At 38.2% G+C, this 23,998-nt stretch overlaps 1 protein-coding gene across 8 annotated transcripts in view; it reads left to right on the top strand.

The window, feature by feature from the left end:
• C12H9orf135 (chromosome 12 C9orf135 homolog) overlaps positions 1 to 23,998 on the top strand; it is a 166,885-nt gene that overhangs the window by 80,847 nt on the left and 62,040 nt on the right. For 7 of the 8 annotated variants that reach the window (XM_032307507.1, XM_032307509.1, XM_032307512.1 and 4 more), the window contains 3 exons: positions 705 to 823; positions 2,504 to 2,572; positions 20,219 to 20,276. In XM_032307507.1, the coding sequence (XP_032163398.1) occupies positions 705 to 823; positions 2,504 to 2,572; positions 20,219 to 20,276 (246 nt within the window). The remainder of the gene's footprint in view (positions 1 to 704; positions 824 to 2,503; positions 2,573 to 20,218; positions 20,277 to 23,998) is intronic. The other variant, XM_032307508.1, reaches the window with a different exon arrangement.

Genomic DNA, 23,998 nt, shown 5'->3' with positions numbered 1-23,998 from the left:
TTCTCTTTCCTAACAAAATCTGGTGGCATTAATGTGATCTAGTGCTTCATTGGATGTCTTCAGGTTTGGAGAAAGTAATGGGTTCTCTTGACGATAGTGAGTTCTGCTTCTCCGCTGTGAACCTCCACATTCATGATCTTCTAGAGTCTGGAATGGAAAAAAAATATTGAAACCTCAGCATCCATTTTTATTTGTAAGATTCCCTAAATGTTATTCATGATGCTTCTTCAGTTGGTTTGAGTACATCTTAAAATTTGCAAGTCTTTCTCATAGTAATAAGTGCTTGATAATTTATTGAGTAATCCTCTGATGGAGAATGAATGGATGATGGGGGTGGTGGCTCTGGTATCTGAGTCCAAAGTGATTTACAAAGTGATTGCTACAGACATTTTCTTACTTAGGGAAATTAAAATATACTAACCTTGAGAAGGAAGTGGAAAGCATATAGCATTAGTATTTAGTTGAATGCATTTCATAGAAACAACCAACTTGATTTTTTATTTTCCAATAACACATGGTAAGGAATGGCCATTTTCACATATTTATGATGAAATAGCTGAACTGCTATGAGATAGTACTTATTTTTCAATGTCAGTAGCATCAATAATTAAAATCAGAATGCGCTTCAACAAAAAATATTTTAATAACTGACCATTTTGGGCAATGTATGTATTTTTCTTATATGCAGCTTCCATTTTTTCCAGATTTGGATATCAGAAACACATGAAAAAATGGCACAAGTTTATTTAAACAGAGAATTGGATAAAATAAAGAGGAAGCCTTTATTGAATGACGAGACAATGAGCTCTGGGATTATTGAAAGGTATTCTTCTACTTTCCTTTGCTTACAGACCATAGACCTGCAGGCAAGGATTTGTATGAGTGGTGAGGAGGTGTAGCAGGCCCAGCTACACGTTACAGGCACCCATCAGTCGCAACGAACATATCACAAGTTTCCATGCTTTTCTGCTCATGCCATTCCCTCTGGCTGGAATTCCCTTTCCCTCAGTTGTTTGCCAATCAGCAGTACCCATTCTGGGTCCAGCTAAAATGTTACTTCCTCTTTATGCATTTTTCCTGGTCACTGGTCTGACTAGATTTGAACATCAACTTCGCAATTTACTTGTGAAATAGTGTCTATAATATTCAGCTTGTCAACCTATAAAATGGGTATTATAAAAGTATCTACTTCCTAGCTTTCTCTGAAGTTTAGCTGAAAAGAAGTATGAAATGTACATAGAAATATTACCTGACAAGCAGTTACTAATTAAGCTAATTCCTCTAAGCAGTCACTGATCAGGATCAGTTGCTCTTATATTCTTGCCCTCTGAGCATTTTGTTTATGTTCTGAGTAACACTTGGAATGTAAGCAGACTTACATTCTAGTTATTTATATGTATGTGTGTTTCCCCTGAAATAGTTCTTTGAGAGTAGGAACTCTCTTACTCATATCTGTAGTCCTGCAGCTTGGCACAGTGTCTTTCCATGGAAAAGTCTTTCCATTCATCTTGTCTCCTGTTGTAATTGTTGGAAAGTGCAGTCAAAGCAATGACAAAATGCTGAATTTTTCATTTACTTATTGGGACATTTTATTGTGCAAAGTGCAGAAAAGTTGCAAACACGAATAACCTTTAAGAAACTATTCAGCTGGGGCGCCTTTGGCTCAGGTCATGGTCTCAGGGCCCTGGGATCGAGCCCCACATTGGGCTCTCTGAACAGCAGGGAGCCTGCTTTCTCCTCTCTCTGCCTACTTGTGATCTCTGTCAAATAAATAAATAAAATCTTAAAAAAAAAAAAAGAAACTATTCAGCTTCAGGTGTAACCACCCCTGCATTTGCAATAATTTTCTTCAAGGTTATACAAATTATAATTGGAGGGAGGATTCAGAGACTGACCAATCCCGTTAATAACTGGTCCTCCCGATGCAGCATTTTCTCAAGTGAATCAGTTTCTGACTACTCCCACCATCGTGGTTATTCTCGCTCACATAATCAACAGTTGGAGCAGGTGCTGCACTTGTTATCGCTTGAGCAAGGTGAACCGTACCCACCCCCAGCTAGCAACCTAGTTCATGCAGGAGCTTCTGTTGACTGATTTTTTCCCATATTTAGCAGGTATATCCTCAATTATAGGTACTATCAATTTTATTACTGTAACTATTAATATAAAACCACAAGCCATTTCTCAATACCAAACACCATTATTTGTTTGATCAGTCCTACCTGAAGTCATTCTTTTACTATTGTCGCTCCCCTGTCTTAGCTGCACGAATAGCTAGATTGCTAGTCAGATGCAATCTCCGTAGTACGTTCTTTGCACGGAACTGCTGAGTCGCTGTATTGTGCACCTGAACCTGATTTAACACTGTGTGTGAACTACACTGGTCTTAAAATAAAAAATGAAAAAATTTTTTAAAAGGATAAAAAAAATTCAGCCCCATGGCTTTGAAAGTTTATAAATGTCACTCTGACCTGTTTTCTAAAAATTGTTGTCTTGTTTCCAGGGACACTGGACTACCTGCCACAGGCTTCGGAGCTCTCTTTACTAGACACCCACCAGATCGGCATAAAATGTTAGTAGACCCTAAACTGCTACAGATTGCACAAAACATTTCTGAATTATTCAAGGGGTTGGTTTGTGGAGGTGGGAGGGTGAGGGTATACAAAGGTCAACCAAATACTCTTTACAGGGCATTTTACAGACTCCTTTCCATCAACAAAAGGTTTTTTCCCTCCCTCATCAGTATGCAAGCACTGATAATATTGTCAGTCCTCCTTCTTCAAGATTCCGTATTTGCAAATTCTCCTAGTTGCTACCATTTATTTGTGACCCCTGAAGCAGTGCTTAGGGCGATTCTTCCATGGATATGCATAGAGTGGTGAAAAATTTGAGCCATCCGATGTGCACATTTCCAGCCACGGTGGAACAGGGCACAGCTCTGCCTCCTCATTTCAGCTCTCAGACTGTACACAAGTGTCTTTTTCGTAGTCTATTTAGTGCCATGATTTTTGTATTTTTTGGTGTACTTTCTGTTGGTGATTTTGCGGTTTGAGATGGCTTGAGAATATAATGTTAAAGCACTGTCTAATGTCCCAGCACAAGAAGACTGTGATGGGACTTATGAAGAAAATATATGTTAGATAAGCTTACTTCTGGCCTGAGTTGTAATGCTGTTGGCTATGTTCATTGTTAATGAATAACAATATATATTATATGTGTCTTTAAACAGAAATATGCATAAAACCAGGTTATGCACTGATTGATGGAAATGTGAACAGAGACTCTCAGGAACCTAATCCCGTATTTCCCCTAAGAACAATGGTTCAGTATTTGCTAATTCAGTGTTTGTGGTGATTTTATAGAACATTACTATGAATAATGAGAGTTGACTGTAGAGGAGGAGACTGTTATTTTCTACTGAAAAAAGAAATATATTTATTTTGGGGCAGCATGATTTGTTACTATAGAAAAGAAATTTGTCTTCCCCTCATCTTCCTAAAGAAGACAAACTTTCATAATTTCTGTAATGATATATAGATAAATGATATGGAATAAAAGTACTTAGAAGCATGATAAAATTCTAAGTATTGGGCTGTATACTATGTAGATATGGATATATGTCATCATTACCAGAAATTTGGATGTTTTCCTTTGAGAAACGTCTGGCATTAGAACTAAGCTGTTTTGCAATCTGCCTGAGGTTAGGGTGGGAAGTTTCTTAAATGAAAATGCCCCACCCCATTTCAGTCACGTGTAATTCTGGCTAGGTGTTCTAACAGTGCAGGTCCTAACATTGATTTGTCCCGTGAGGTTGGCCTGGCCTATGTCTCCCACAGCCTGCTGTAGCATACCCAAGTGGGCTGGAAGTTACAAAGGGAGTATCCGCAGAATGATCCCTGTGGAGGGTGGACTTCTGGCTTCCATGAAATTGATGAGCTAAAAACATTCCGCTGGCTCCCTTCCCTGCACTGAAATCTGAAAATTCCAGTGAAGACATGGAAAGGCAGAATGAATCCAAAGGCAGACCTGAAAACTGTATCCAGACTTTGGGAAACTCTTAAGAAAATGATGGGCTAGTGGAGGAGACAGCTGGAAGATGCAAGGGGAGGAGGAGAGAGAAGACAAAAGTTGATGTCTCTCAGTGGAGTCTCAGGCCAGTCCAGGGTGGGAGCTGTGATCTTGGTTGGCCAGGCTCAGACAAGAGCTGAATGAGTCTTGTCTATTGCATTTGTAAACATGGAATATATGCTCGAAGTTGAATTTTTTCTGCATTGACTTTGCCTGCTGTTTTCAGTCCAGGACAGAAAACAAGACAGCAGGGCCCTACCTAATAGATGATTAGATAACAACAGTCTATCTCCCTGAAACTATGATATCAGCATTGAAATCTGTAATGCTGCCACAGATGGCCAGTGGGGCCTGGAGCTGTCTCCCCCAACTCCAGTTCAAGAAAGCAATCTCAGTTACAGAGGAACTAGGCAGTGCATCTAAAGGAGAAAGAATGCCGAGGAAAACAAGCACAGTTAAGCCCAGGGACCTGCAGTAGGAGCGCTTAACTCTACCTCCCTCCCTCCCATCAAAGACACTAGCTGACCCTCTCCTTTCAATGGGCCACCTTTGTAGTTGTCAAAGCAGAGGCAACCGATGGTCTCAGGAATAATACTGATGAAGTCCCAGTTAAAAGATACCATGACTCATCTAAAGAGTAAAAGTATCATGAAGAATGACAGGACATAGACAACCTACCTGTATCAGAGGAAGCAGACCCAATGGAACAGGAATTTAAAGCTTTATTTTTTGGAAATATAAAGGAAACAAAAATAGGGAGAACAATAAAAATCAAGTTGATGTTCACTTTCTAACAGCAATACTGGATTGCAAGAATATAACGTTGAAGCGTTGAAGGAAAATAATTTTAAGCCTAGAACTATGGGAATGGGTAGGTCAAGTAAAGATACCTTCAGGCACACAAGGACTGGTTTCAGACTTACTGTCCTGCTATGCATAATTATAGAACTGGGCAAAATGTAGTAGGCAACTGTTGTCAGGCCTTGGGTAGCAACCGTGTGGCTCTGTGTTGCTTGAGAGGGGAGCATCCCACTCTCCCCAGACTTACTCTCTGGGGATACTTCTTTTGGGTTTGGCACTGGGAGGTGAGCCCAAATGTAGAGTAGTGTTCTAGTCAAGCTGGGAAACAGGAATAGGAATTTAGAGCTTCTGATGGGACTAAAATTTGTAGGATAGGGTATTGGGGGGAAGACAGTTGTGTGTGGAGGTGGGAACAGGAATCTGCATGGAGTTCCTCTTGGGTTCTTGGTCGAGCATGAGGCACTATATGCACTATGGAAAGAATAGCTACCCCTGGTTTTAAAAGATCATATAGAACTATCTGCAGTGTATTCTGAAATTTTATATGATGCTGCCTCCTGCGTGGTACTATTGTGTAGCGGGTTCCAGAGCTGCGTCACCTACCTTCAAATCCTGGCATTGCTTCTTGCCAGCTGTGTGATCTTGGGCAAGTTGCCTAACCATTTTGCACCTCAGTTTCATCATTTGTAAAATGATACTTATAAAGGCATCCATGTTCTGGGGTTGCTGTGATGATTAAACAAGTTAATATACATGAGATAATTAAAACAGTAATCGATGTGTACACGATAAGTGCTGTGTGCGGCGGCTGGGCCAGACACTCGGCAGTCTAGAAACTCCTATCTATCAGTTCAGGGAAGTGTACTTAATTGACTTCATTGGTGATTTATACCTTCCATTTTCTGTGTTTTTCCTTTTGGAAATCCTTTATTTAGATGTTGAATTGCTTGGTCTGCTCCTCTAATTTTCTTGTCTTTCTCTTTTATCTTTGCCTTTAGTATCTAGTCTGTTTCTTCAACCCTACTTTTGAGTTCTTTTTTTTTTTTTTTTTTTTAATTCTTCTGTTTTTATAGGATCCTTTTTAAATTTCATGACTGTAGTATCTTATCTATCTAGGGATGTTAATGATTATTTTTCTTAAATTTTTTTCTCTATGTATACTCTCTATTTCCTCCAAAATGCTTTTTTGTTCTGTTTGTTTTTTGAATGTATGATATCTATCTTCCTTGCTAGAGGCTTTCTTGAGATATCTGATAGTCAATCCTTGCTTTCAGGCTCATGATTAAGAGCCTGAGAGTGAAGCTTACTGACTTGGAGCTTTACTGGAGATATCTAGGTGGGGCTCTTTGGGCTTTGTTGTTGTTGTTGCTGTTGTTATTGTTGTTGGCCACCCCCCCCCCCCCCGCCCCCCACGCTCTGGTGTCAGCAGTCTTTCCTCTGGGGCTGGTCAGATTCCCCAGAGGAAGCGCCCTTACTTGACCATCTGAGAGGGGAAGGACTGGTGCCTGTGCTCTTGGAGTAAACAGGGTATTTTGCTGGGACATCAGTATTAATCTTTCATTATGTATGGTCACTGAACCACTGAACCATCTTGTTGATCAAAGACTTTCTCTTTCCCCTTTTCTAGTGAATACATTTCTAGCTTCCCACTGGAAGAAAGGAGGGGCAGTTACCCAGCAGCAGGGAATGGCAGAGGGGCCTGGAGCTCTGGCTGCTTCTCCAGCAGCACTAACCCAGTCCTCCCTTGCTGCTTTAGAATTTACTCAGCTTTCTGCTAAGTCAGAGACCACTTGTTCATCTTCTCTCAAGCTTCCAAAATTTGTTTCTCTTGTCCCTTTTTCTGTTCTCCTTATTCTTGTAGGTTTATTTTTTTAAAGCCTCTTTAATATGCTTTCAGTGGAGCTTTTTGAAGAAGCGAAATGCAATGTGTACCTTTAATCTTAACTGCGAAGTTGTCAGGTCTCATCTGAAATGTCACCTCCTCCAGAGGACCTTCCCTTGCTACTGGTAGCCCTCATGACTTGGTAGGTCCCTTGTGGGTGTCCATGACTCTTGTATGCCTCTTTCATCCTAACACTATTCATCTTGGTTGCGATGACTTGCACTCCTTTTGTCTTTCTTGCTAAACTCAAGGCTTTAAAGGGAAAACTGTCACAGCTCTATCCCCAGTGCCTATAGCCACTGCACAGTTGGTAATCATTTCTTGAATGAATGGATTATTTCTGATGTGGAACAAAAAATTCTTCTTTTAAAGTATTTAATTTATTAATTAATTTATTTATTTTGCGAGAGAGAGAATAAGCAGAGGGAGAGAGGCAGAGAGAGAGAGAGAAGCAGGCTCCCAGATAATCAGGGAGCCTGATGTGGGACTGGATCCCAGGATTCCGGGATCAAAACCTGAGACAAAGCAGACGCTTAACCAACTGAGCCACCAGGTGCCCTGGAACAGAAAATTCCAATGGAAGAGAGGTATTACTGTTTCCTAGCTTATTTGATTTAGGGTTTTAAGACCTGTAGAGCCAAAAGTTGTTCTGAGTTCTATTCTAGTGAATGCATTAGAAGACATAATCTTTTAAAAATCACTCTTTATTAAGTTTGAATTGCTGAATTACTTGTCTTATTTGCTTGAGTATTAGCAAGGAAATAAATACTTGAGCACCTTTTCCTTCACTAATTTCATATGTAATTTCTTCTTTCAGTTAATGTGCACTAATTACAGTGTGCTCTATACCATAGAATGCTGTGATGATTTAGAATCTTCTCTCTTTAATATTAAATATTCTTTTGCTTCTTGCCAACTGTACAGCTGTGGAAGTTAAATGTCAACTTTAAAAGGCAATGAATAAGAATGAGTTTGCTCAATGGACCAAAATAATGTGCTTCAACTTATAAAAAGAAAGGCTGTAATCATAATGTAAATTTAAACTTCTAGTTACGTCTTAACAACAACAACAAAAAACAGAATATAGGAATAGCTTTGTTATTAAGGAGACATTAGTCAGATGCGTTTATCTTAATTTTTAGATAACATCTATTATATTATGATGGGATTTGACAGTCTGTTTCTTTTCTCACAACTCCACTGATAGCCAGCCCACTGTATTCTGGGCCAGTGTGAAGAAGACACATACCTTTCCTCCTTAAACTGGCAGCAAACGTCTCCGGAACATACTGAAAATCAGAACTAGAATGTTTGGACAACACTTAATCACTCCCAACCTTAATTAGAGAAAAGGGCTTTGTGGATAATTCCTTCCACTTATGTCACAGACTGAGATAATTTTTTTTCTTTTCTTTTAGAGAGTGAAAGAGAAAGAGTGCAAGTTGTGGGGGAAGGCAAGGAAGAGAGAGAATCCAAAACAGGCTCCATGTCCAGGGTGACCCTGAGATCATGATCTGAGCCAAAATCAGGAAGCAGAAGACGCTTAACAGACTGAGGTACCCAGCCTCCCTGACTGAGATAAATTCTTGAAAATTGTGATATAAGGAGCAGTGAGCTTAAGACTGAAGTTGATATCAATGACTCAACTTTAAAAATGAGATTTTATATACATTGAGGCTAGATTGAGCTTCTCAAGAACTAGAATTATCGTTTTTCTTGAGAGTTGGTTATATTTCTTTCAGTGAGTTTCCAAAGAATTAACAATGACTAGCAATGTAAGGGGTGAGAGGGAGGCCCAAAGACCTCAGCCATCATCTTCTGGTCTCAGATGGGGACAGTTGCATGCGTGGGGCATCTCTGACATATATCCCTTTTACTACATGGATAGAGTCATTAGAGGCACAGAAACATAATGAGACACACATTTAAGACACATAGGAAATATGGGTAAGAACATGACTCTAATTCGTAAATTAAGAGGCTTTCTTTGCCCTCCTATCTTGTTTTCAAGAGTTCTGAAGCAACTTTCACTTAATTTGGAAGCTCTTTATGGAAAGCAAATTCACTGATTATCAGAAGGCCCTTGGATACATGATTATCTCATACAAAATCATTTTATGATTACCCATAGGAACAGACAGTTATAGCTGATTCATTCTAAGAAGTAAGGTTTCCATGTATAATATTTGTACTGCATCTGTGACCATTAACCAGTCAACTAACCAGAAACCAAAACAACAGAACAAACAAACGAAACAAACAACAACAAAGGCTATATCAGGCAGATCCAGTTTTGTAAATGAGATTTAGTATAAACATAATTTTAAGACCTTATTTCTCAGAAGCCCTTATTTAAATATTGCATATGTAACCATGCGTAGTTCTGGGATAATGGCTCACAGGAAAAGCCAGTTTTTCTTTAGAGAGAAGAGCCAACTCTGGCATAGAATATAAGCTGGGTGAAAAGCATGCCCATGGGGTCCTGTGTCAGTTTGAGGGCAGCCAAGAAGTCCTGACTACCAACCGGAGGATGAAGTATGAAAATTAGGCCTCTTACTAGGACAGCCGTAACTACTGTCTTGTCACTTTGGCCAAATTTCATTGTCTCCCAGTGGTAGTGATTAGTGTATATTGTCAAAATTTTATAATAAATGTTTCTTGTTCCCAGAAGTCATCGAAACGCTTATGTGATTCACATGACTGGAGGAGAAAGAAATTAATAGTGTTTTCAACCACAGGGTAGCTATTTGGGCTTAGTGTGGTTTTTCAGAAAAGGCGTGGTATGAGAAAATAGGAGACATGGGTTCTACTTCTGGATCTGCCCTGAACGTCTATGTGACCTTGTGCTGGCTAATAAGCCTCTCTGGGTTCCAGTTGTTTCCATCTGCAAAATGAGGGGATTGAAGCAAATGATCTGTAAAGTCCTTTTCTGCTCTAAAATGTTAGGGTTCTAAGGAGAAAGGCATCTGTAGTCACATAAATGGACAAGTTAAATGAGGCCAAAAAGTGTTCAGGCAGTTAAGTTTTCATTGTTGGCATAGAGCACTTACCCATATGTGTGTGGAGTGATTACTTCACAGTAGCCATAGCAAGCTCAGGCCACAGCTTAAACTCTTTCCATTTATTTCTCTCACTGGGGCATTTAACATTTGTAAAACCTTTGGCACTCTAAAGAGGAAAGGGACTGAATATGAATAGTAAGAGTGTCCCCCTCAACCCTCCGCTTTGTTTTTGTTTTTCCTTTTCTCAAAGCGCAGTGCAAGGCATTCACTTTCTTTTCTACCCAGGCACTTCTGTGGTGGCCTGTCTCTTGGTAAGTTACCACCCAGATGTTGAACATTTTCCCAGAGGGACAAAAAATTAAAAAAAAAAAAATGCCCTATGATGATGGTGATGATAACAACAAGGAAAATGTGAAGTGCAGAATGATTTGGTGGATTGATGGCTGACTCAGCCCATCCCTATAAGTGTTTATAGAATCTAACTTCATTAGAATAGCCATTCAAGTTACAAACTGACATTCAGGCTTATTTGCATAGTCATGTATGCTCAGTGAGGCCCTCAAGGTAAAATTATGAAGATCACCTTATTCAATTTACTTGTTTGGTCTCTAGCCTCCAGAAGTAGTCATCAAGAATTCCTTCCAGGGGCGCCTGGGTGGCTCAGTGGGTTAAAGCCTCTGCCTTCGGCTCAGGTCATGATCCCAGAGTCCTGGGATCTAGCCCCTCCTCGGACTCTCTGCTCCGCAGGGAGCCTGCTTCCTCCCCTCTCTCTCTCTCTCTCTGCCTGCCTTTCTGCCTACTTGTGATTTCTCTCTCTCTGTCAAATAAATAAAATCTTTAAAAAAAAAAAAAAAAGAATTCCTTCCATCTCTGCACATGCGTGCCACAGCTCCCATCAAGAGGGAGAGGTAATTTGCCTGTCTTAGAAATCTGGGCTGGACCTGTGACTCACTTTGATCAATAGAATATGGCAGAAGTGATGCTCTGTGACATCTGAGTGCAGACCTTATGAGAATGGTAGTTCCTGCCTTCTGATTCTTGGACTCTAGCCAATAGGCTGTGAGAAGCTCAAGATACATGGAAGAGAGCCATGGCATCGTGTCTGACAGCTCCCACGGAGCTCGCACGACAGATAAAACCGCCTGCCAGCCATGAGGAAGAGCTATCTTGGATATTCCAGTCTAGTCAAGTGCCTGGATGACTGTCGCTCTAATAGACATCACATGGAGTAAAAAACCACCCAGCTGAGCCTATCATCCCACAGAATAGTCAGAGATAATAAAGTAGTTGTTAATTTAAGCCAGTAACTTTTACACCACAGCAATAGGTAACTGAAGCAACTTTTATGTCTCTAACTGCTGTAATTATATGGCTGCTTCTACCATTATTCAGCTTATGATGGAATTTTTGTCATTGCTAATCCACTAGGGATGGAAGCAGTTCAAACTTTCAGGACCGGTGAGCTAATAAAACAAGTGAGTGGCCAAGATTATCAAAATGTTAATATTATGGAATTTCTATTTGATCCGGACATTGCCTTTTATTCCATATACATTAATGATAAGCCTTATTACTAATATTACTCTTTATCATGTTGGAAGGTTATGTGGTTGTCATAATGTCATAATTAAAGTCTTCAGTGGGTCTCAATAGATAGTACTATACTATGCATCTTTGAGCTAGAGAAATGGTTTCACAGGAACAATAACTTTCCAGCATTACAGAAATCTTTGCTGCCATCTGTATTTAACTTGATTCTGTATTTGGCACTTACACAGTTAAATTGTTACCTTAACATATAAGACTTATATTGTTCATCCAAATGGCTTGCAAAATTTATTAGGACTGAGGAAATTATATTTGTCCCCCATATCTGAATTCATTCTTTCGACATAATAAGTGCCTACTATGAATTAGGATCAATAAAGTGTTCAGAATGTAGAGATAAAAGACACCCCATTCCTGAAGTAGCTCATCGTCTAATGCATGAAAACAGAAAAATGACCAATTGATACTCAAGTATCTGTAAGGAATACACTTAGCTAAAAGTAACAGAAAACTTAACTAATAGCAACTTGAATAATCAAGGAATTTGGTCAGCTGGCTTGAGATATAAGGGGGTTAAGACTGATGTGGCACCTACATGATGTCATTAAGGATATAGGGTCTTTTTGTCTCCTTTCTTTGTAAATTTTGCTCGTAACGTTCATCTTCATAGTGTCAAGATGGTTTTTATGCCTCCCCAAATTAATATGTTCTAGAAAGGAAGAAGTGAGAAAATGAAGTAGTAGAGAAAGACAAGAGAGAAGGGAGGTTGAATGGAACTCATGATGGGCATGCCTGGTTCACAGAGTAGGAGTTTTCAGGATAGCTACTAATGTTGGAAAGAGATGTTTGGGACAAAGCAGGTAGGACCTGAAAGCTATGTTAAGGAGTTTGGATGTTATCATGAAGGCAAGAGTGAATGGTTTTCACGTATGAGATAGAAACAATCAGATTTGTGTTTAGAAAGCAGATGGCAGTTATTGGAAGACTGGAATTGCCGTCAGAAGGCTGGCTGTTGAACTAATCAAGGTCAGACTTAATAAGGTCCTGACCTTTAGTGGTGGTGATGTGGAGGAAAAGAAGGTTTCATAGTTTAGATGTATTAAGAGAGAAGAATAGACACCTACTCCAGGTTGATTCCCAGGCTTCCGGTTTAGGCATGTGGGGATTGCTGGGGCCATTCACTGAGGCAGTGAAGGGAAGAGCAAGAGCAAATGCCAGGGAGCAGGTGGGGAGCTGAGACTGGAGCCTGAGCAAGGTCACTGACCCCATCCGATTGCTCATGTAAGTGTCCGAACTCGTTCCTCTGTCTCCAGTCTTGTCCCTTTCAATCCATTCACCATCCTGCAGCTTGAATATTTCAATTAAAATGCAAAGAGAACCGTGTTCTTCCACTTTTTAATTAGTATCATTGCAGTATTGTTTTTTCCTTGTGTTAATGAGCACCTAGTATGTGTCTGGCACTGAGCCAAGGGTTTTGCCGCCTTATTTAATTCTCCTTCTTTGAGATAGGCACTGCAGCTATCTCCATTAAGAAGGGCTCAGAGAGGCAAAGTAACTTCCTAAAATTTCCTTCTGTAGTAAGCATCGGGACTGAGTTCTAAACTCATGTCTGGTCTGTCTGACTGCAGAGCTTGTGTCCTTAATCACTATAGTACATTGTCTTTCGTGCTTAGATGTGTAGAGCGCTCCATTTCCTTCAAAGTACTTTCACATGCATTATCTACGATCTACTATTTGTTCTGTCCGAGTAGTGGTCGAGGTCCTTTGAGTATAGCCTATCCTTGTATAGGAAAGGATATCAAAGCACAGAGATAACCATGGAATCCTATTCTCATTAATTAATCTCTTTATCTAGTCTGTAAGTAAGTATGGAAGAGATACTGAAGGGGTAATTAAGATGTAAAGTGTTTAAATGACTTGCTCAAGGCCCCGTGACTACTAGGTGATAAAAGCAGGGACTAGAATCTCTGGGTTTCCTGGTGTGTTCTTCATGGGAGAGGACAACTGCTTCCAAACTGCTGGGGAACTTAGCAAGGGCTTGGCTTGGATCAGGAGTAAAAGCAGATTCAAATTGTCCTCTATTTCATCTGGTCTCTCCACTTTTTACCCACTAGCTTCCTCGAGGCTGATTTCTAGGGTGGAACTAGAGGGTGTAATGGTAAGTGAAATAAATCAGTCGGAGTAGGACAAATCTGATATGATTTCATTCCTATGTGGAATTTAAGAAACAAAACAAATGAACAAGGAAGAACACAAGAGACAAACAACAAACCAGACTCTTAAATACAGAGAAAAAACTAGTGGGGACCACAAGGGAGATATAAGGGGATGAGTGAACTTGATAAAGAGCGTGAAGTGTACATTTATCGTGATGAGCCTGGACTCATGTATGGAATTGTTCGGTCATCATATTGTACATGTGAAACTAATCTAACACTGTATGTTGGTATCTTTTTAAATGAGGGAGTAAACAAAGGTGGAGAAAGATGAGAGACCCCCCAGTAGACAATCCTTCACAGGGGAGCCGTGGTAGTTATCCCCAAGACTTAGACTCCCCAGTACTCCAGCTATGTAGCAGCTTGGGAGAACAGTGCTCTGAGACTAGAGCAGAACAGAAGTCTCCAAGAGAAATGCTCTCAAGAAGTAAAATTAACTGAACATACTGAGATGGGAATTACTCCGCTGGGAAAGTTTGAGGGTAAATTAGTGGTACATTAAAAAAAAAAAAAGTCCTGGCATGTAGCAGATGTGGAAGAATGATCAGATTCTCTGTGTGGCTTCGTTCCATAGGTAGAAGAAAGAGGAATCTCCGCTCAATACGAGATTTAAAAAGAATGATTTCTATTAAGAATGAGACAGAGTTTCCCAGGGAGATTGTAAGCTCCCCTTCTCTTACCACACAGAGTCAAGTAGAATCCATAGCCATAGGGGCTCTACCCATCCTAAATGGTGGGTGCTGCCTCTCCTGCTGCCAGCAAGGGGATTTATTCCAAATCAATCCTCTGCTTTTTTGAGTTTTTGAGTCACTTTCTCAGATTCAGACTCTTAGGTGGGACCAAAGCTGGGTAAGAAGATATCTGCCCCTCCTTCAGACAAAACAGAAAAGAAGCAGTTGACCCTTAATGTTCTTCCAAGTTTAAGAAACCATGATTCCATGGGTTTTGATATATCATCTTGTCCCAGATTCACACATGGTACCACAGGGCTTAGTGCAGTTGTAGGCATTTTAACTAATACTGTGGTTTTGATAATAACTTCAATATCAGATTCCTTTTCCTTTTTCATCTTGCAGAACACCTTTAGTTACAACTGGTGAAGTTAGGAGAGGGCATGTGTGGCAAACTGTAGGTGGTGCTGGGCAAAAGCCAGCTGTCCACCTTTCAAGAGTTCTTACAGCGTGGCATCAGACTGGTAAATTTACCAGCATCTGGTCTTCAATTTTACATTTCCAGAAAGACCATTTTATCTGTGCTTCAGAATTTAGCTGACTCATGGAGATTGACTTATGTTCATTAAACTCACAAGAAAAGCCACTGTTTTAATTAGTTCATTTATAAGGAGAAACAAAATGTTCAAGTACATCAGTCATGGCAGTCTAACAGAAAGAAGGAAAGAAAGAAGGAAAGAAAGAAAGGAAAGGAAGACAAACTGTAATCAGAGTGTTGTACAGAGTGTTTGGAATCAGAGCAAGGTGAGTTAGTTATAAGATTACAATGATCGCTGGCCTCAGACTCTGATTACCTGATTATAATAGGACTCTTTCACTTATAAGTAAAAAAATACACAATTAAAATTACCTTGAGCCAAAAGGAAAGTTTATTAAAAGAGTTTAAATGACCACATGGAACTCTGGGAAGGTCCTTGGAAGAACTGAGCTTCGGAGACTACTGGAATGGGGACCAGCATTCTCCCCGCGTTGGCTTCCTTTTCTCCCTCCGAGGCGAGGGACTTTATATCACAGGAGAGTGACTGACCCTTTCTCCATCATCTATAGTAAGAAATCCCATGGTAGAGTCCTGGTGGAATCTGAACTGGGGCTGATATTTGGACCTTTCAGCTCTGGGTAGTGACCGAGTACTCAGCAGGGACCCATGGCACAGGCTTGCTTGGGGTGATTCCAGACAATGAACTGAAGTTATTGTTGGCTGTCATAAATTGGATTGGAGCTCTGACTTTGGTATCCTGCAGCTCTGTTCCCAGAACCTCCAGAGAGGTCTCTTATGAGCCAGGACACCTCTTTCTTGTGCCTAGAACCCATGCCTCCCTTAGTTTTCTTATCTTGCTTTCTTGAGTTTCTCTGAAGGCCATTTGCCTTCTAATGGACTTATTCTTTCATTATATTCTTTATTTGGCTATAGTCTTTAGCTGATATTTGAAAGGAAGATCTATGTTGATTTTCCATGGTTTTATTTTCAAAAGACCATCTTGTTTCAATGATATCAAATGGTTTATAACGACTAACAGTCATCATTCAATACTGTAAAAGTTTCCATATTGATGAGTCACATTGCATTTTCAGAAAGATCACTGAATATTTTAACCTTCCAACTTTACTTTGATTTCTTATAGTAAATCTGTATTTATTTATTTATTTATATCTAAAGTTTTTAATTGCTTTATGTGTTTGATTAATTTCTCAGTGCCTACCTTGTATCAGACTTTGTACTTGGAGATGATAATAAAGAATGGGAGAAGAGCCTGAGCTTGAGTGGAATGGGTTTCAGCTTGCTTTAGGTGCATCAAGAGTTGCTCAATTCCACCTTGCAAATTGGCCTGCCCAAAGTAACACTATTTGACTGATAATTATACTATTTGAATCATAACTTTGGATGAGAATAGGGTAGAGAAACAAGTTCACTGTCACCTATTAACACTTAAACATTTTAAGATTATGGAATATTTTCATATAAAATACTCTTCGGACATCCATCTACTTATTACCGAGTTATACTATAAGTTAATAGTTTTGCCATATTTAAAAAATTCTTTTTAGAGAAACAATTTATCATGAGTTATAGAGTCATCCAACATATCCACCATATCCACAATATATAACTGACTGTTAGTCAGTTATAAACCATTTGATATCATTACCCCCATCCCCACTTTTCAATCTGAAGAATAGGGAAAAATCCTTAAGTGATGGACATTGGCTCCCAGTTTTTCACTGTTACAAATAAAGCTAGATTCAATATCCTTTTATCTCTTACCTTGAGTATATATGCAAGGATTTCTTAATAATCAAAAATATAATTGCCACTTACCCACTCTTAGTGTGTGAATATGCTCTTGCTTTCATATTCTTATATACATTGTAGAGATTTTTAATTTTTACCAAATGGATTTAATACAGTGGTACTTTGTGGTTGTTTTACCATTTCACTACTGAATTTAAGACAGTTTTAAGACTGAATTTATTTTCAAGTGTTTATTAACCCTTTTATTTTCTTCCACTGTGAGCTATTTATAGCCTTAGGCCATTTTTCTATAGAATATTGTCTTTTATTGATTTCTAAGCATTTTTTATTTATTCTGGATACTAATATTATTTGACTTCATTTTAAAATAACTATCTTCTTGTCTGTGATTTCTCTTGGAACACTGTTTATGCTGTCTTTTGATTAACAGAAATTTTAAATGACAATTTAATCAAGAGTTATATATAAAATGCCAGATTATGAACCTTTTAGAAATTACATACAGACATGTATGTATATGGAACATATATTGAGTCTATAAATACATGAGTTATTTTATGTCTTTAAGCAAATTTTATAATTTTTGTTATAAATGTCTTTTAAGTGTTCTTTTAAATGTATTCATATAGGAACACTAGAGATTTTATTATAGTTATAAATGGGACATTTCCACTTTAATTATGCTTTCTAATTTCTTGTTGCTGGTATATGGGTTTGCTATTTTTGTATATTGATCTTGTATCTAACAACCTTCATGATACTTGACTCTTACAATTTGTAGATTGTCTTGGATTGTTTTAATGTAGACTATCATCTGTGGAAGATGAAAATTCTGTTTTTTCCATACCAGTTATTACACTTTTTCTTTTTCTTGTTTTACTGCATTTTTTCAAATCTCCAATTCATAGAATAGAATCCAGTTCATTGAATAGAAAGACTGTTGGAGGGAGGACTTCTGTGACTGTTTGGGAATGTTTCTGGAGAAAGTTTCATCAGTTTAGTTTTGGTTCTCATTTACTGCTTTCATCTTACAGTCATGTTGCACTCTCTGTTCATTTTGAGTATGTTGGATTTTCCTGGACTAGCAACAATCAGGTAATTCTAAGGAGGGGCAATGAGGCATTTAGGCAGTTTTCTCAATCTCTTAGTTCAAGAGTGCCCTCTACTGTTGGATCACTGCAGTGAACGTTATCTCATTAAAGGCACCTTTTTTTTAAAGCGCGGTGGTTTAAAGCGTGGACCCTTAATTTCTGAACATGAGTTATTATTTTTCTTTACCTTGCTGATTGCTTCCCACTTTCCCAGAGGCAGCATCTTCCTAAGACTGCCGCTGTGGTCTTGAATACTTTCTGGGCCTCTTTCTTGGAAAGCCAATGTTCAGATCCGCTAGTCTCAGACTTGTTCTCAATATTTCCCCAAGGGGAACAATCCTTCTTTTTTGGGGCTGATGCCTTCTGTGTTCCACCCCCGTGATGGGCTTGCCACCCTCTCCTCTCTTCCATGTAGTCCCTACCTGATTTTGCTCCAGAATAGGCCCTGGTTCTGGTGCTCCTGATTTTGGATTGTTCTCTCACCTACACGTAAACCGAAATTTGTAGTCTTATACTCTCGGGTGGGCAATTTTGTGATTTCACTTGCTTTTGCTGCTGATCTATATGGTTTTTGAGGGTATATGTAAATATTTGGGTTTAAGGAACCAAAGGATCTAGGATTGTGATCTAGGATAACAATCTTGTCCTGATTGTAGACTTGTCATTTTATCTTTGTGATTCTGTCATTTGTTGATTTATATATTCAATGTGTTGGTAGCTTTATTGACTTAGGATCTTCCTGGTGGTTTGATCAGTAGGTAATGATCTTTATAACTAAAAACTTTTGACAAAGTCAATTGCATGTTATTAATATAACATATATAACTTCGTGTTAATATTTTCTGGATGTATCTTTTTTGATGTGTCTTTTTATATGCTTTTACCTTCAAACTTCCTTTGAAAATAATTTTATTCTAGGTTTAGGTATTCTAGGTATAGGAACATAGAGTTGTACTATGTAATACACGTTGTTCAGTTTAAGTCTGAGAAATGCTTTCACTGATGAGTTTAACCCTTTACTTTCATTTTGATTGCAAAGATATTTATTTTTATTTTTATGATTTTAATTTGTCCTATGAACAGAAATGATTTTCTTTTCTTCCTTTAATTCTCCTTTCCTGCCTTTAAAAAAAAATTTATTTATTTATTTGAGAGAGAGAGAGAGAGGGCACTAGTGGGGTCAGGGGCAGAGGGAGAAGTGGACTCCCTACTGAGCAGGGAGCCCGATATGGGGCTCCGTCCCAGGACCTTGTGATCTTGACCTGAGTGGAAGGCAGACGCTTAACTGAGCCACTCAGGCACCTCCTTTCCTCCTTTTTTATTAGATTGGTATTTAAAAAATTTTTTTTGCTAGTTTGAAACTTATACTTCTAATTTTTGTTCTTTTGCCAGTACTCAAACCTAAGTGTGCATGAGCATCACCTAGAAGGCTTGTTAAAACACAGACTGCTGGGCCCTACCCCCGGGTTTCTAATCCAGCAGATTGAGGCTGGATCGCAGTTGTATGTATTCCTAACAAGTTTCCAGATAATGCTAACGCTATTACTCTGGAAGCCACACCTCAAAAGCCTAACAGGAACTGGTGGTTACCACCAGATAAAATATTAGCACCTGCATCCAATAACCATTCTGAGTTCGACTTTCTTGTTATTTTGGAATTCTTTTGCTTGTTTAATTCTCTTTCCCACCAGCAGAGCCATGCATTAAAATGGGGAAATTTCCTTGTGCTCAACATTTTTAGGTGTGCAATTCTCAGAGGAGTTTCTTTGATTGTGTAGTCTCATAATATTTCCAGAAACAGAAGTAGGGCTTTTAAAAACTTAATTTAAAATTTAATTATTTCTCTTAAAAAGATTTTTCTCCGACCCTGAGTTCCAAACAGAGAAACTTTCTTGCAAGTTTCTCTGGACATGTGGCTAGAGCTTCTTTGGTTTCTTATATATGAGGGTGCAGACTTTACAGGCTCCTGGCTATAAGATGGAGGTTAGCTCTTTGCCTTCTGTGAACCCAAGGCCATGTCTCCAGCCCTTCATGTGCAGTTCAAACTCTAGCTTCTAGCCTTGGCACATCATCTTATGACTTCTTATTCTAATGAGTATCCTCTTCATTTCTAGCACCTTTGAGTTTCCCTTTGGAGCTAAGTGGTGCTTACAGACTTGGGGGAGGGAGGATGTATTTATTCAGCATTTCTGTGTGTTTAATGGGGTGGGAGTTGGGGAGATACATAATCTCAGTCCACCTGGCGGTCTTTTCTTCTCTTTTTCTCTTGTCATCTGGCAGAGAACATGGGGTCTAGGGTCACAAAGGTTCGAGGGGCAGAAAGTAGATGGTAAAGGGAATCCCAAAAGTTTGGAATGCACCTGAGCTCAGGGACTTGGGACTGGTAGAGTATCATTAGTAGAGGAGAGTAAGTGGTGTTGAATGGGAAGTGATTGAAGGAAGGGCATCCTGTGGTGGTAGGTAATGCTATAAACAGGGTCTGGGACAGTTGAGGGTTTTAAAATTTTTTGTTGGGGCCAATCTTCCTTAAAATGTTTTTATTTTGTGTGAAGTCTATAATGCTAAACACTTTGAATATCTTTCTTTTTGGAGTTGTTCTTTTCTCAGATACTGACTTGTCCCTCTTAGGTATGCCTTGACAACATACGCTGAGGAATATGCTGCACCGTACGATTATGAGCCACTCGTGAGTATGACATGGCTGGAAAGCCTCATTCTAGTACTTACTTATTTATGTGCTTTCAGTGATTCTTCGCATCTAGTGTGAATAGTCAGGCTTGGGAAGAAAGGACAAATTGCTGAGATTTATGATGCTGTGTATTTATTTAGAGATATTCGCTACTTGTAGGAGTCAATGGAATGTTTTATGGTTATGATTTATTTTTGGAAGTTTATAGATTTCAGGAAGAAAATATTGCAGTGTCCAAAATGTATTAGTTATCTTCTTCTTCATCTTGTTTTATTGTCCTTTCCCCTGAATTCAATTTATCTGGAATAAAAACCTGCCTTTCAATTCATTTGTATTGCATTGACACATAAAAGTAAGTGGTGTAATTTAGCTTTGGGAGATGTGTGTGTTCGTAGCATATGTCCAGTTCATAACTTCATTTTACTCACACTTAAAAAATTAAACATCAGAAACAAAATAAGTCTCCTTCCTCTTCGTCTTGTTATGGAAGTCTTGGCTGGTACAATAGGTAAGAGATTTAACTATTGAAAAAGAGGAGGAAATAAAGTCATCTTTATTCTCAGAGACTTTTATTATCTTCTTAGGAGAACTAAGATATTAAACTGAGAAGTAATTAGTAGTAGAAATAAGACCATTTAGTAAGGTGATTGAATACAAAATAAGTACATCAAAAATAATATCTTTGCTTCATATCAGTACTGCTTAGGAAACTATCAAAGAAAAAAACCCACAAATTACTGTAGCAACACAAATTTTAAATACTTTTGTGAAGAAAATTCTCAACCAAATAAAGATCAATAAAGAAGATGTGGTAGTTTGTCTCCAAGGAGGGTGGACCTTCCACAAGCCACTTCCCTACGACAAAGTGAGTAGTGCCCCACCCTTGAATCTGAGCTGCCAGGAAACTGATTTGGGAAGACCGCAGCAGTGACACTATGCTAGATCGAGGCTGGACTGAAGAAGACTGCTTCTGAGTCTTGGAGCCCTGAGCCCCCATGTAAGAAATCAAGGCTACTCTCCTGGAAGGAGAGGCCATGAAGAGGAGCTCTGATGAGCTTGATTCATGAGTGAGGACGCCATCTTGGACGTCCAGCCTAGTTGAGCCTGAGGTGCAGCTCTACCTGCTCTTGGACTGCAACCCATGAAAGATTCCAAGAAGAAGATAATAAATTCTTGTTTAAAGCCATTAAGTTTATTTTAACAAATGTACACCCGAAGATAACCGAGACAGAAGTCTTGACTACAAGGGAATAACAAGCATTTTAGGAAACTTGAAAACTAAATTAATTATGAATTAAGTTCATACATTTAATTATATTAAAAATGGATTTTGCTTTCTATTAGAACTCTAAGACTATAAGAGTTATTTAAAAGGATAAACAGATGAGAATAATTAAAAAGTTTTAAAAACCATGATAAAACCAATTTAGGGAAATATAGGATTCATGACACTACATTTTATGTTGTTTTCTTACTTAATTTTTTTCTCATCAAAAAAGAGCATTCAAACTATAAAGAAATCAAGTATGATAGCTTATGTATTAATGCCTAATAGGTAAAGAATATATATAGATAGATAGATAGATAGATAGATAGATAGATAGGCAGGAAAACTGATAAGACACTACAGAAAGAACAAAGCACAATATATAGACAATTTACAAAGCAGGAAATGCAAAAGTAGCTAATAAATATAGGGAAAATCCAAATTTACAAATAATAAAAAATGTGAATTAAAACAATAAAAGTTTTTTCTGCTAATCAAATTGACAGTATTTTTAAAAATAATATTTAAGGGGTGAAGATGGGATGAAATGGGTACTTTCATCTGTTGCCAGGAAGACTGTAAATTGTTTTAATCTTTCTGGAAGGGAATTTGGCAATATGTATCAAGACACTATTTGATCTAATAATTTTCCTTCTAAGAAAATTCCTCAGAGAAAAATAATTCAACTAGGAATAAAATTTATATCCAAGGATACTCATCACAGATTTATTTGTAATGGCAAAATTTGGAAAGTAGCTAATGTTTTAGTATTAGAAATAGTACTACTAAGTATGTTATAATCACATGATGAGTTATTTTGTAGCCTTTATAATGTCCATAGATGGTTCTTAGTGTCCTGATAAATCTTGATTTAAGGTAAAAAAAAAAAATTAAGATGCAAAATCATATGCATATAAAATTTATTGTATTGGTATAATATGTAAATATTGTAAATGTATAAACTATGCAAAAATATACAGGTAAAAAAAACCCAAACTGTCAAAATGCTAGTCAAGTTGGCCATTGGTTGGCGAGATTCTAGGTGAGTTCTTCATCTTTGCACATTTTAGAATTTTCTAGTGCAACAAGCATGATTGCTTATAATCAGGAAAAACATAAGGAAACATACTTAAAAATGCAATTTAGGTCCATTTCCTTACATATATGGGATCTGGCTACATCTCTCAACAAAAGGTAGTTGCAAAACACATAATTAAAAACCCACATAATTTTTTTTTTAAGATTTTATTTATTTATTTGACAGAGAGAGATCACAGTAGACAGAGAGGCAGGCAGAGAGAGAGAGAAGGAAGCAGGCTCCCCGCTGAGCAGAGAGCCCGATGCGGGACTCGATCCCAGGACCCTGAGACCATGAGCCACCCAGGCGCCCAAAAACCCACATAATTTTAAAGGATGAATTTCTTCACTGGCATAAAGATAAAGAAAGTGAGATGTATTTCCAGGGTGTATAAACTGTTAGCTATTGTGTTATATATTCGTGCATTTAAAATTTTTAGCATTATTTCTAATATTTCTTGTTTTGCTTGTTTCTGCACTAATAGCACAACCCACCATGGCAATTATTTGGCTTATGTAGAGTTTTGTTCATTCACTTCCAAGTTTCTTGCCAAAGTACTTCATATTGAGACGTGTTTTTTAGCACTGCTCCTAGAGCCCCCATTCAATAAATGCCTACCTTGTTAGAGGATACAAAAAAAATTAAACTATAATGACAACAAATGGTTAAATAATAGTAGAATGTGACTGAACTCTGGCATAGAAGTTACTGTGTACATAAACAAATATATGATTCATAAAATACTGACCAAAAAAAGAGAGAATACTTTTTTCTTGCTAAGAACTTCACCATGTGGAGTTAGCATAAACACAGCACATCATTCTCAGGCTACAGACTGCAATTATGCAGTTCCTGAAGACATCTTAAAATATTTGGGCTTACATTTCAAGTGTTTTGCATGAATTGAAACTATTAATTTTTATATTATTTATATTTATATTATATTAAATGATAATATAAATTGATACTTGCATAAAGTAGGATAGCATTACAGGAATTTTAAAGTGAGTGCAAGTTATCCCATAGCTCTAGACATGAGTAAGTAAATAACAGAGTATTAGGAAGCTATGAAATCATTTTTAAGGATAGAAATGGAAGAGAATTGCAAGCTACTTCCTCAGAACTCCACTTCTTAAGTTGCATACTTAGGGCTCACCCCAATTTCAGCAAAAGATACCTTCTCTTAAAAGCTTCCCCATCCTTTTCCAAAGAAACAAAATAGAGGAAAAGTTAATGCGTACTTTAGATGATTGGTCCAAGGCGGGCTGTTTAAAGGGTACATAAGCTTTTAAGGTAAAGGACAAGTGAGCAGAGTTTAATGATGAAGAGTTGACCGAGTACACTCAGGATGAGTAAGAACAAGACTTAGTTCAG

This window comes from Mustela erminea, chromosome 12 (genome assembly GCF_009829155.1).
Source record: "Mustela erminea isolate mMusErm1 chromosome 12, mMusErm1.Pri, whole genome shotgun sequence".
NCBI lineage: Eukaryota > Metazoa > Chordata > Mammalia > Carnivora > Mustelidae > Mustela > Mustela erminea.
The sequence above is the reverse complement of the archived record's forward strand: the minus strand, read 5'-3'. Positions and strand labels throughout refer to the sequence as shown.